Below are 13,741 nucleotides of genomic sequence, written 5' to 3' on the forward strand. Positions count from 1 at the left end.
CCCCAAAGTTACCATGCTGGATGTTAATACAACAGGACTGTGCAAACTCAGACATCTGCAGACGGGCATTGGATAGGAATTTTTTTTTTGTTTTTTTTAAAAAGCAGATACCAGAGAGCTTTGGTCTTTTTCAAGATTCCCTTTCTCAACCAAAGAAGGTGCTTTAACACTGAAGTAAAAACTGTGTTAGCTTAGAAGAATCCTGATGGATTTCTCACCATTCTAGTGGACAGAATGATTTCTGTAAACCTTACAGAAAAAAATCCTCACAGTTTCCAATAAACGAAAGCAGTTCACTTAAAAAAAAACAAAACAAAACAAAACAAAAAAACACCCCAAAAAAACCAAATCATACATGGTAGAACAAAAGTTCACTATGAAGAACTGTTCTTCCAAGGTGGTCAAATAACAACTCCAGGAATCTGAGGCACTCAGCTGTGCCCCTTTCAATGTATCTTGGGGTGGTTTATTGCCTACAAGGAAACATGAGACACACGTAATTTTTATTGTATTATTATTAATATGATGTGAAACCTGACAAAACCAAACAAGCCAACACTTGCTGAGAAAGTTGACATGAATTTAAGTGCTAAAGGTTTTCTTAATGTAGTCTGAAATGGGGAAAGGCCCTGATTTGAATTTTAAAAATTCTCAGGTTTTGACTTCTTTTAACTTAAGAAAGACTTAATGGAGTTATTGCCTTTTTTCTCTGTGTGTGGTTTATTCATTTAAATGAATGACCTTTAGAGGTGCCCACATTTCTACTTCATCCTGCCTGCACTTAACCCTTGTCATGTCAGATGAATGTTACCACTGCTCCAGTCACACACAGCCTTTGGAGAAGTCTGCAGCAGTGCACTTTGGGAAGCAGCCAGCCAGCAAATAYAGATGATGCTGTGAAGAAATCCGAGGACTAAAGAAGTGGTTATTTCACTAAAATGAAAGTCACTTCGACTGGGCTGGGCATGAAAAAATCCTGTATAGCAGTYATTAGACATAAAAGGCCTGAGTTGTAATAGAAATCAAAACATCCTAAGCAGCCATTACCAAATAATGCTGCCACATGGTTTCTGGTGCTAAATGTATAATTCATTAATAGAGTTAAGTACAGGGACACATTTTCAATTGCTGCTGAAGGGTTGTCATGCATCATCTGCAGATTTGCCTGGTCACACAGAAAATCCTAACACCCCAAATTTCACATTTGTGGAAATGTGAGAAAGATGTCACACACCTGTGGGCTCTGGCTACTAACTCAGGACACCATTCACAGCCTTCACATCAGTTACTCACACCTACAGCAGCGGCATGGCACTGCTGCCTACAGTATTTGGGATGAGTTTCATCAGTTTGAGGAAGCACAAACCCTGGAGGAAAGAATGGTTATTGAAAGCTGGAGCACTCATTAAAGTCCAAGGCTCCTTGACAGTGTTATTTTACTTCTTTCTCAGGAAAAAAAGAGTCTTCTACAGCATGAAACTCTCCAGTGAACCCAAGTTGAATGAAGAGCTTYCTTCTGGTTGGGAGTATGACACTGAAGCTTTGACACTCGAGTGCTGCTGTAAGAACCAGGCAGCAGAAGGASCACAAGAAAGCAGAGAAGCCTGATAAAAGGCAGGTGAGAAAGCAAACCTTCATTTTCATCCTCTTTCCTTTTCCTTATCTCCCACCCCTCCACCACGTGCAYATTTTGCCAAGACCTGCAGGAAATGCCCACCATTTCCAAATCCCTCCCAATGCCACTCGGGAGCACAGTGCAAGGCAAGACATTCACAGCACCAGTCAGGGCCTTTCCCAAGCCACTGCTGACAGGGAGACATCCAAAGAAATCCACTGACCAAATAYCCAAGACTGTAGGGAATAAACAAGTGAAAACAAAAACCTATATTGAAACGAACTTCCAAAAATTAAAACCAGGTGAAGGTAATGGTGTCCTCAGATCCTTCCAGCTGCCATCCACAAGAATGGAAAACACACTCTGTATTTCTTGCATGGTATTCATGAGGTGATTTTGATATAATCTCTTGTTAAATTTGTATCATATACAGGATTTCAGCTGTTCCCAGCTCCTCATCCAGAGCTGTATCTCTATTATGCACTGTATTATTGACACATTAACTGAAAAGAGTGTAGGAGAGAAGCCTCAAAACACCAACGTGAGATTATTCTTTTTCCTCCTTTTGCTTAATTCTTTTTCTTTTTGTAGCTGGATAATTAAAAAAAAAAAAATCCAAGATCTTGTACTCCCCTAGGAACACTCACTCTGCAGGAYAAAGGAAGACTCAGAACCTGTCAGCATTTCAAACCCAGCTGATACAGTTCAGCAGCACGGCAACAGCGCTGTTTGTGGSTCTACAGCAACGATTCTTCTCAAGTACAGCAAGAATTTGGTATAAACCAAATTCCTCAAGACAGGAAGAAGGAAAAAACGTCATCCACAACACAAACTGGCTGAGGGTGAATCACGAGAACATCTGGACAGGGAAGGGACACACTGAGGGGTCAAGCAAGCCACCATTCCCCATCCCAGGCTGCAGCAGCAAGGCTTCCACAGGTACCCCACACTCTCAGGCTCTGAGGCTGACAGAAGCCCTCCTCTCCAGTGTTTCAGAATTCCAACACTTGTTTCCCCTTCTGGAGATCAACAGAGTGACACAAAAGATGTTACAGAAAAAAAAAAAAGATGACTGACAACTTCCCTGCATGGGAAGGTGAGTCTTCAAACAAACAACAAACTCAGAGAAATCGTGTACAGTAGGGTAAACCAGCACAGGATTACGACGTTTCCAAGAGAGACACAATCACAATGGCTACATAGGGATATTTGCTGTATTAATCTGTAATATCTGAAAAAAGCCCTGCTGATTGCACTGTATTTACACGTGGATTGGCTTCTTCCTTGCAAGCAGGTAGTGGCATCCCTTCCCACCTTGGTCCTTCCCTCCCTCCCCCAAGTCCTTCCCCTGGGTTTAAGCTACTCATAGTCAGAACAAGAACATTCAGTCTAAGAAAAATTTCTTAGAGTAATATAATTTCTTAAAGAAGATACCGTATTTACACACATCTAACACATGAAAATACTCTATTTTTTTGTACTAAATTTCTGTTTCAAATAAACTACAATACTGCATCTTAGCTTTCTGCAGCCTTAGAGGCTGCAGTCCCCATCGGGCACAAACTGGGCTTCCCAATCCTGCTTCCACCAGCAGCTTTGCCTTACAGTGGTGCACTACCATGGCATTCAAGTCCTGACAGGTCTCCAATTGTGGTTTGCTCGTTTGGGAAAGGAGTAATGAAGTTCTCAGCAAAGCCATGCTAAACATCCACTCCTTTAATGAGTGATCCTTCTAGGATGATGTTGAAATCTTGCAATGTCTGTAGGACCCGGATAAGGGAGTTGACAGTCATGCGGTCCCGGAGGAGAGCGTTCTCCTCGTACATCCTCGTGATGGGCGGGCACTCTGCCAGCAGTGGGATCCACTGGGACAGCAAATGGTCCCTGAAAAAGGACAGGAATTGTTTCAGCACCGAGTACAACAGATCTGGAATTCTTCTCCAAGAGCACACCCCAAAACATGCAGCCCCCCTGAGGTGAGTGGTTTTGCACGCTGAGGTTTCCTGTGGAATCGCACCAAAGTTGATTTGGTTAGTAAAATACTACCTACTGCAGAAATGGAAATGGAAAGATGTCAGCAGAATTGGACATTTGTAAGAATTCAGCAACATTTTCAGATCAGCAGCTAGGAAAGTAAAACTTGAGGAAAATCTGTTTTCCAACCGATTTTCCAAGTATCCAGACAGACGAGCCAGAAATTGTACTTTTTTCTGGACATTCCAACTTCCACCCTCCAAAATACAACCAAGTGCCACCCTCCTGCCCCTCCCCAAGTGCAAGACAGGAAGTGCTCTATTAGGAAAGAAAGGTGCATCTAGAATAATTTTGTCAAAATTATAAGACATCCCATTTTCACAGGCAACTGAGTGAGGATTTAGGAATTCATCAGCTCCTGAAAAGGAATTCTGCATTCCCAAAGTCAGTACTTCATCAAAAATAGCATTTCAAGACAGATTTCACACACATGWCTGTCAAGCTAACAGTTATAAAAAACCTCAGAACGTTTTTAGCAGTTTAGACACTAGCCATGTATTATTAGTGCTTCTTTGCTCCGATTTTTGACGTAGTATTAAAGCTGCCTAAAATAGGTACTGGATAATAGATATGAGATGTCTTAAAATGGAAAACTAAAGGGAATAACAATGGTGGAAAAATATTCTTCCAGTCTAAYGCCAGAGGACACGTAAAATGAAGAGCAGCTCAGTACCTTGTCCCCAGGCAAACCAGGATCTGGAATTTGCCATCCTTTCCAATGTTCCTTGGAGCTGTATTGATGGCATTCACGTAATGACAGAAGGTTTTGCATGAAGATCTCTGGAGCAAAAGGGCCTCCTCATTGTCTCCAATATGATCACTGGTTTCAAAATAAGCAACAGCTTTCTCTGTGGCAGGGAGAAAATCAGAACCCAGTGAGCAGAAGCACTTTGTTGTGACACAGAATCACACAAGGGAATCCTTAAAAACCCAGCCCTGCTGAGAGCTATTCCACAGTTTATCTATGGATTCCTGACTCTGAGGACCATAGGTAGGTGGTCATCTCACCCAGCTTTGCCATGGCATAGCAGTGGTCAGTCTGGTTGGTGTCTAACACACTTAGCTAACACCAAGGAGCAGCACCAGGGCACCCATCAATGGTTTTACTCTAAATGATACCATCAGCTTTGATTTTCACTTTTTCTGAGCAAGCAGTTACCCTCAGGCTAAGCATCTCAGCCTGTGAGCCTACTGTAAGGGAGGAAGTACATCTTAAATTACCACTCCACAGGTAAGGAACACCAGCAGAYAGGGCAGTGATTAGAAGAGCTCTCATAAACAACCAGAAATCCAAACCTCTCACTCCCTGCCCTCTCCCAGCTCTCTCCCTAACACTGATTGCTTCTCTACCCCAACCTCCAGCCTATCTTCTTTGTCTCAGAAAAGCAGCTGCTTGAACTACAAATTCTTAAATTTCTGCACAGACTCTTCTCTTACACAGAGTTTAGTATTTCTCATCTTTCATTTTGTTTCTCACTGACTTTAAGTGTCCTGGAGCAGGTGCTTGGTAGGAGAAATGGCACCCTAGCTGATGAGAACCCAAGGTCTGCATGTGAGGAGTCATTTAACCCTAAACYCTCTCCTCCAAATCATGCACCAGCTTACCTATGAAATCCCAGATGAAGACATTCTTATGAAAAATGCGAGCTGATTTGAATCCATGGTGGAAGACCTGCTCCAGTGCTGCAACCAGACCGTTTTCTCCACACAGCAGAATGGTGAGGCTCCCTCTCTGTGGGGAAGGGAGAGCAGGCAACAATAACTTGCCTTGTTTGGATAGCAGAAACTTCAGCTCTAAAGATGGTACATCTACCTGTACTTCAGTCCCATTTCTGTTTATAAAAATACACAGGCAAGTAATGAAAAGCTGGAATTACCTCTTTCTCTGGCTTGTGGAAGTGTTTCACAATATTGTTCACGGCTTCCCCRATTCCCTCTTGGATCTGTCCCGCATTGGGCTCTGTGAAATGATGGAGAGCATATTAGCTGAAGGGGTGAGTTTTAAATGCTGCATTCCTCTTGGAGGCCAGCCTTTCCTTGCTTGGCACTCAAAACAGTCATGTCCTCTAGTTTTCCAGGAGCTGGACAGATGTGAGAACAGGATCTACACTGTCCCATCTCTGTGCTTTAGCACACAATGCCTCCTGTGACCTTCAGGGCTCCATGTCCATTGTAGCCAAGCGCAGTTACTCGTACAAGCTAATTTTAGGGATGTGACGTGGATGTGCCCCAGGGTCCCTCTGGAGATAAGCTCAGCCAGAAGGCAGTGCACAGCAGCCACATCAGGCTCTGAGCTGCCCTCAGAGAGGGTTGTCTTCCCTGACTGCAAAACTGAGCCAGGAGGCTGAGCAGCATCAGCTACTGCACCTTCTGCTGCCTCCTCCTCCCTCATCCTTTATCTCCACACTCCAAAGAAAGATCATTATCTCTCAACAGTYAATGGGGGACATTGAAAGAGGCACCGTGTACATCACAGAGCAAACACCAACCAGGGCTGCCAGGAAAAGCTCATCAGCTCACAGCTGCTCCTCTGCACCAAGCCTTGCTCAGGATGGCCTCTCCTGTTCAGAGAAGCTTTTTATCCCAGCAGCTGCTGCCCCCTTCACCACGACCGAGGACTTACTGGTGTTCTTCCCMGTGAGGGAGGTGATGCTGAGCCGGCGAGTGACCGTAGGAGATTTCTGCTGGGGCGGGGTGCGGCACTGCTTCCCCAGCTCCTCGTCGGACGTGGAGGACACCAGCTCCCCGATGAGAATTCGCTCCAGGCTGCCGTCATCGACACCTTTTCCCAGCCATCGCCCACAGGGGAACCTGCAGCACGCCCAGGACAGCCACGGGTCAGTCACACACAGCCACAGCCCTGATCTGACAGCCAGGGGACAGCTGGCACCCCATAAACACTGACAGCAGGCAGGGAATACTTCCCCCACAGAAAACTCTCACAAAGCAGAACTCTGCAGGCAGCAGCCCCAGAACCACAACTGATCATCCTTAGAAACTGGGAAATAGGCAAAGCTTGGCTCACACTGATATTCATTTCATGGTCCACATCTTGTTTTCTGCTGACTTGTTTTTCATTTGCAAGCACAACCGATATTCAGCCTTTAAGAGCTTTGGGATGATGAACAACTAAATCCCCAAAGAGTTCCCACCCAGCTGAGGCTGTGACATCTCCTCAAACCCAGACCTCACCTCACATTTCATTGCTGTATTTCTGGGTCCTAGACACAGCCCAAATGAAATCCATGCACATGTCCATACCCCCAACCATCATATCCCATGTACTGCTACTTTCCCCTATACACTGGGGCCAATTCTGACATTTGGAGCTCACTGCTCTGAATTACAGTTTTCCAAGTTCACATTTTAAAAAAATTAAGTCTGCTTAGCCACATTTTGTAAAACCAATGATGAGTTAGGTGATCCTTTTGACACAGAGGTATATGCTCGATAGAAGATTAAGAAATCATCAAAATCTTTTATTTTCTTAATATTTCCTCCAGACTGTCATTTCAGCTCTTGGAATTTAAAGAGTTAATTTGTGCACAATTTTACCACACTRCTTTAAATCAAGAGATTAAATTATTAGCCATAAACATATGAATCACTTCAGAAGTATCCATACTATCTGTCCTGTCTCAGAAAGATGCAAAGAAAATCCTGCACTCRAATCTTATTTAATATTTATCAGATTATCTGACTTCAGCTATGGCTTCTGAAATGAGAGAACTGGGGGAGGGGGAGACCAACCCATCAGGGACCCAAATCAGCCCCCACTGCTGCACCAGTTAAGGAGAAGGTGAATGCCTTCTTGCTTTCTCAAAATTGAACAAGAATTTCAGACAAGGAAAATCCCAACTTGTTGCTTACTTGTACGTGTGTCCTGTTATTTCATTCCTGACCATGACACAATCAACCAGCCACTTGGCCAGTAGCCCTGAGTTGTCATGACCAATCTGAACCGTCGTCAGCTTCCCCAAATTCTGGCACTGWAATGAGTAACAGTTTTTACTTCATWTGAAAAAGAACAGACGACAATACACCCCCACCACATGCACACATACGGTCTCAAATATAAAAGCTTTTATTTAGTTTTATGATTTTCTTTCCTTTATACAACAAGCATTTTTGACCAAACATGGAGAGCATTTTGAAAAGCAGCATAATTATTTTGAGACAGGAGAAAAGGAATAAAACTACTAAAAGCTGGTGAAGATATTGCATTCTTTGTTGTGAGCACTCACTCTGAATATTTCTGAGAAGTATGAATTACATATTTCTGAGCTAAAGTGATAAATAGGTGTGCTTTTGCAGAAGAAATAGATCTTCAATACAAACAGCTTTTTAAAAAATGTATTTGGAGCACGCTGACCTTCAGCTGACTCACTCTACACCATGAAGCAGTCCCTAGATCCTTTATTATTTTCAAAGAWCGATTTCCTCATTGTTGGGCCAAACAAAAATCACTGACATGAGACTCAGCATCRCAAAGACACAGAAGAAGGAAAACAAGTGACTGTGAATTCCAGTGTAATATGTAATTGTAGGTGGGGCTGGCAGCAACATCTGTTAACGTCACCTAAACATTTCCCTTGAAAGATCTTGGTTTTCAGTGCTTCTGATGCTGCCAAACAAGCAGCCTGGGCTGACATTTTTCATAGTGGGTGGCTACTCAAGTCAGTATTTTAGGAAAGTTTCAGCCAAAGGAATAATCCAGTACAGCATTAATATGGTCCTTAGTAATAGCTAAATATGTAATTTTGCCTACTAGAAGCCTGGAGATCTTTTCTACAAAATTGTAATATCTGAATGAGACGTGGGCATTTTTCACAAAAATATCCTCTCTATGTCAAAATCGACCTATATTTGGCAAGAGGCTTTTTTTTTTGCTGTTGCTGTCGAAGCTCAGTGGATGCAATTTCAGCAGCAGATTTTCCTACAAAATCACTCCTTAATGGATATGGTACAGCCCAGAGCTAGAGGGGCTTGATGGGGCTTTCCCTGCAATTCCTGCTGCCAGCTGCTTTGGCATGGCACTGAGCCAACCTGTAATGGATGGAGGGGAAAGTGGAGGGGAAAGCAAAGAGACAACCCCAGTAAGCATGGGAGAGAGAGCCCGGTGGGGATGGCAGCTCYTGGTTTGGCAGGGACAGCACCTGGRGCTGGRATGTTGAASAGAGATGCCAGACAATGYGCCAAGAACAAATTTRGGACTGGCYAGAGRTRGAAAGGGTGGTGGTTAGTGGATAAACAGAGTGAAAGAAGGGAAAACAAACTTGGAAGAGAGATGAGGAGTTGGAAATGAGTGTTGAAAGGGAAAATCAGACAGGAGGAATGGAAGGGAATGAGATGTGGAAACAGATGGGTGAAATGAGGAATTCTGGGCTGGACAGGGAGAGGAGTGAGGCTGTGCTTARAAGTGGAGTGTGCTCACAGGAAACCTTCCTCTTGCACAGGAGGGGCAGGCAGCACTATTGTCCTGTACATAATTTAACCTACAGGGACTCTGAAAACCAGAACAGAATCTGAAATGCTGTGTTCCTAATAACCTCTTTAACAAATTAATATTTATTTGGAAGCGAGTTGCAAATGGAAAAGAAAATGTGAAGAGCACATACTCACCTCAAACGTCATTTCTAGGTGGTTTTTTGGAATCTGCATGACGCCAGTATCTCCCAGTTCTCCTGACACACATATCCACGGGTTTGATGTGGTTATTGCRTTGCTGAGTTTTTTGATGGGAATTATCACTGACCTGTAAGGGATCACTGAGAGCAGGCAGAGAGGGAAGTACGTCAGTGCTGAATTTTTTTTTTCTCCTATAATAAATGCATTTTCAGGTGCAAACGGCGGCTTTGCTGGAAGGAAAGCTCTCGGTGTGTGAAGCGGAGGGGCAGCGGAGCCGCACGGGGGAGCTGCAGCCCCGCGGCACCGCCGGCACCGCGACCGGGGCAAACCGCGGGCAGGGACGGACACACAGCAGCTTATGGGGACACGAGCGACACAGTCACGGAACGGACTGGCTTGGAAAGCACCTTTAGAGAACATCGAGCCCAATCTCCTGCAATGAGCACGGACATYTTCGAGCAGACCSGACTGCGCACWGCCCCGTCCAGCCTGACCTTGAACATCCTCASGTGYGSRRCAYCCACRGCTTCTCTGGGMAACCTGTGCCAGGGMCTCACTACCCCAAATGGAAAAAACTTCTTCCTTATATCTAACCTAAACTGACCCWCTTTTAGTTTAAAACCACCACYCCTTATCCTACTACAACAGGTAAATCATAAAATCTTTGTCCCATCTTTCGCACAGGCCGCCCCTTCAAGCACTGAAAGGCAGCGACAGGAAATGCTGGCGTGGCTGATAATAGCACAGCCAAACCCTCAGGTCTGGTGTCTCTGTGGACATCCCCCTCTATTCTTATTCTTATTCTTATTCTTATTCTTATTCTTATTCTTATTCTTATTCTTATTCTTATTCTTATTCTTATTCTTATTCTTATTTTCTTATTCTTACTCCTGTTTTCTTATTCTTACTCCTGTTTTCTTATTCTTACTCCTGTTTTCTTATTCTTACTCCTATTCTTATTCTCTTACTCTTTTGCTTTTAGACTGTACCACCATTCATGCCTAAGGCAAGGAATGCCACCCACCCCAATTAGGATTTGACTCCCATAGCACATCTCTAGCACTGCAAGACTCTCTCCCCTTCTGTTTCACAAGCTGCCTTTTTGACTGGGGAAGCCAAGGCAGCCTCTTTTACTTTTGTGTGCCATCCCATCATACTGCATTCAAGAAAATACCCTCCAATTCCAAGCGCTTGTCCTACAGGAGAAAGCTGTCAAGCTGGATGCCCCACAGAAATAAGATAATCAAGGATGAATAAATCTCTTTGCGCTGCACTGGTTCTGAGGGGATTTAGTGCTTTAAGAGGAGAAGAAGTAGAATGAGTGCCTGTTTTGACAGCCATGTAAAACTTGCTTCACTTCATTTGGAAGGGAAAGGAAATTATAAATAAAGGCTGCCCAGGTGAATCCAAGTAACTAGGTAATCTCAAGGGATCCTGCTTTTTTCTGCATTGTCCAGCATGGAGAGACAAAGATTCATTTTCAGWTATCAATCCAATCTCTGCTCTCCCTTCTTACAAGACAGGGTGAGAAAGGGAATCTTTCTGGCATTTAAGAAGAGACAAAAAGAGATTTAAAATACACAGAGGCCTTATATTTTCCATCTCCTCCCCAGGCTGAGGAGGGCAGGTTGTTGGGATGCACACTTAATGAAGGCCAGAGAGAAGCATCAGGAGGTAGAGGACTKGCCTGGGAGGGAAGATGAAAGAAACTCTACAGAGAGCAGCACTCAGCTGATTGCTCTCCTTTGTGCAAAACTCTTATCCASAGCACTCCCACACAACCYYGGCTCSGAGCTGCTTTCCCAGAGCAACTCCCAGCACCCAGGAACCCCACAGCAACAACCAAGGCTTCCAGATAAGGGCCCAGCTACTCRGGCACCAGCAACATCACCTCTTACAAATCATGACAGCCACTAATTTTTAGTCAGGGGGAAAGCAATTGATTCTCCAACTCACTGATCGTAGTGAAGACGCTGGTGAAGCAGAAATAATCCACAGCATTGAGCGAGAGCAGGTGATACAGAAACTGCTCCCGTTCTTCCTCACAGCGCAGGAAAGCGTARCGCTTGTAAAGTTTCCTGGGAGAAACAAGGACAGGGTGTTTTTGTTGTTGCTGTTGAAAAAGCACCAKGTATCTTAGTGGACCTGATTCCTGCTACCAGCTGCTCTAGCTGGAAACCACAGTACCCAAACAGGGAGCCTGGCTGCACCCCAAGCAGCAGCACCTTGAGACATCACTTTCAAAGTGCAAAAGCAAAGCTTTGAAGAAAAGAGCTGGCTTACTTTGCRAGTGCCTGGTTGGAAAGCAGCTGCTTCAGGTGCTGAGACAAAAGCTTCTTCTCCAGAGAAAGTCTTATCCAGGCTCGGGCTCGCCCCACATCAGTCTTTATCTCGCTCATGTTCTGAACATGCCTGAAATGTGTGGGGGAAAAAAATAAAATAGGTGAATCATAAAAATTCTACATGCTTCAAATGGCAACATCCAGTGTGATGATGCAGCAGGTGAACTGGAAAATGTCTTCTGACATAATTTCTGGAGAGATCCCCATCAGAGCCCCCCAGAACCCAGCACTGTGGCAGTGAGATCCCTGCCAGCCCCAGGCTGGCACAGGGACATGTGGCAGCTYTTCCCAGGCGTGGTAGCCCACTGGAGCTGCTCTGTGTTTGCCTGGCCAGGGTGACGAGGGGTAAACTTGCTTATCCCTGCATTGCCAGAGGTAGATGTTCACATGGACATTGCTAACACCCAAAAAAAGCAGCCACCTTGTGAGTTCCAGATATATCCCAGCTGCCACCTCAAGGTGCTGACTTGTATGTGTGTGTCTGGGAGGAGAGGTGACAAACACGTGTCCTGAGAGCTCCTCCAAACCACAGTGGCTCTGAAGGCTCTAACAAAYCCCTTGAGGGCAGCAGCAATGGCAAATCTGAGAAAAGGTGCACTGCTGGGGCAAAAACTGCAACAGGAAGATCACATTTTTAGGCATATAAGAAGCCTTCCTGTAAGTGATAATTGGAAGGGCCCTCCATATGYTTCATCTGTAGGAAAGCAGAACCGTTCCATAGGGGCTTTCTTTTTTCCTTTTAAACTTCTCACATTTCAGTTTGGAGAATGGCATAATCTCTAGTTTTAAAGCACAGGGAGTTTTAGAAGAGACTGCCATGGCAGGGTGAAGCTGCTTCCATAAACTCCCCACTTGRTTAAACAAACAACAAGAAAATGAGAAACAGTTTCCAGCAGGGGAAAGAAAAGGCTGCAATTTCTTCRTTTTCATGCAGTCTGCATGTTAAGTGCACAGGCAATTCAGCTCTYCAAATCTCTGTGGCAGGCTCCAAGTACCATCAGCTGAAGTCTGAACTGATCCCAGTTGCAATTTACTGTCCAACTCCTGCAACTTCCTTGACAGYCCTCCACGCACTGCAGAGTGTTGAGGAATGTGGCAATATTTACTCCAAAGGAAATCCAATGAAGTCATGCTGTGACTGATGCTTTTTACATTGACTACTACAGTCTCAGTGTCTCGTGCTTTCCCCCATCTGTTACACCCAAGTGTGTGCTTTGTGTTATTTTTTGTCCCTGCATTATTTGAGAAAACCACTCTCTTGTTTATAGAGCCTCTAACGGAGCAGGCTCAGGACCTTTAGGGCAAATCTGCAAAGAACAATTTAGAGCTGCCCAGAAATACSAGTTTGCTCTGCACAAAGGAAGAGGACACACAGCCCAGCAGCACTGTTCAGTGCCAGGCTGACGCCTTGCTCCTGGCACGGGAAAGCCCTTCCTGGCTCAAAGCACAACAGCCAACATTAAACCTTCCAGCACAGAGAGCTGGACACATGACCCACAGTCCTTGGGAAACAGGATGCATGCTACACTCAACTACATCACCTTGAGACACTCTCCTCAGACATTTCAARTCTTTTGAGATGGAAAGATCAAAGCCCAGACTATCATCTCCCTCCCATTCTCCCTGAGTGCTCAGCTTGAATTACATCTAATATGAAACACTGAGCAGAATATATTATTGCACTGTGAGAAGATTCAAGTACAGATGGACTCAACCTTATTCCATGCACGCTCCGTGTCTCTTCATTACCTGTTTCTGGTTCAGACTAGATTAGCATTAATTGTGCATTTGGGGAAAATAAGGGTCTGCAACCATGCAGCTTGTCAGAGATATTAAAAAGCTTCCGTAATCAATCTTGGTGTCAGCAAAAGCAGAGTGTAACAGAACAGAGCATGCAGGAACCCAAATTTATTTCACTGTCAGTGGTGAGAGTCAGAACAGCTCTATTTTTATCAGTGACCTAAGTGTAAGCACCGTATGCTCACCACTGCACAGCAAATTCTTCTTGTCAGAGCACTGAACAGCCATTTCAATGCAACTCCGCCAGTCTAGACTTGCTTTTAATCCCATTAGTAATAAAGAAAAATCTGTTTACCCTGTCAAATGTAAGCCTGGGGTATGG

The 13,741-nt window shown here is 44.5% G+C and overlaps 1 protein-coding gene across 1 annotated transcript in view; it reads right to left on the reverse strand.

The window, feature by feature from the left end:
* Positions 1-330: 330 nt before the first annotated feature.
* The window catches only part of DENND5B (DENN domain containing 5B), a 102,738-nt gene continuing 89,327 nt past the window's right edge, over positions 331-13,741 (reverse strand). The window contains exons 15-23 of the mRNA XM_057389996.1: positions 11,561-11,689; positions 11,234-11,355; positions 9,272-9,417; positions 7,520-7,638; positions 6,273-6,460; positions 5,527-5,609; positions 5,255-5,381; positions 4,323-4,497; positions 331-3,499 (exon numbers count right to left, since the gene is read on the reverse strand). Coding sequence (XP_057245979.1) covers positions 3,316-3,499; positions 4,323-4,497; positions 5,255-5,381; positions 5,527-5,609; positions 6,273-6,460; positions 7,520-7,638; positions 9,272-9,417; positions 11,234-11,355; positions 11,561-11,689 — 1,273 coding nt within the window. The 3' untranslated portion in view covers positions 331-3,315. The remainder of the gene's footprint in view (positions 3,500-4,322; positions 4,498-5,254; positions 5,382-5,526; positions 5,610-6,272; positions 6,461-7,519; positions 7,639-9,271; positions 9,418-11,233; positions 11,356-11,560; positions 11,690-13,741) is intronic.

This window comes from Malurus melanocephalus, unplaced genomic scaffold, assembly GCF_030028575.1.
Source record: "Malurus melanocephalus ecotype Western Australia unplaced genomic scaffold, MMel_1.1 scaffold_22, whole genome shotgun sequence".
NCBI classification, from domain to species: domain Eukaryota; kingdom Metazoa; phylum Chordata; class Aves; order Passeriformes; family Maluridae; genus Malurus; species Malurus melanocephalus.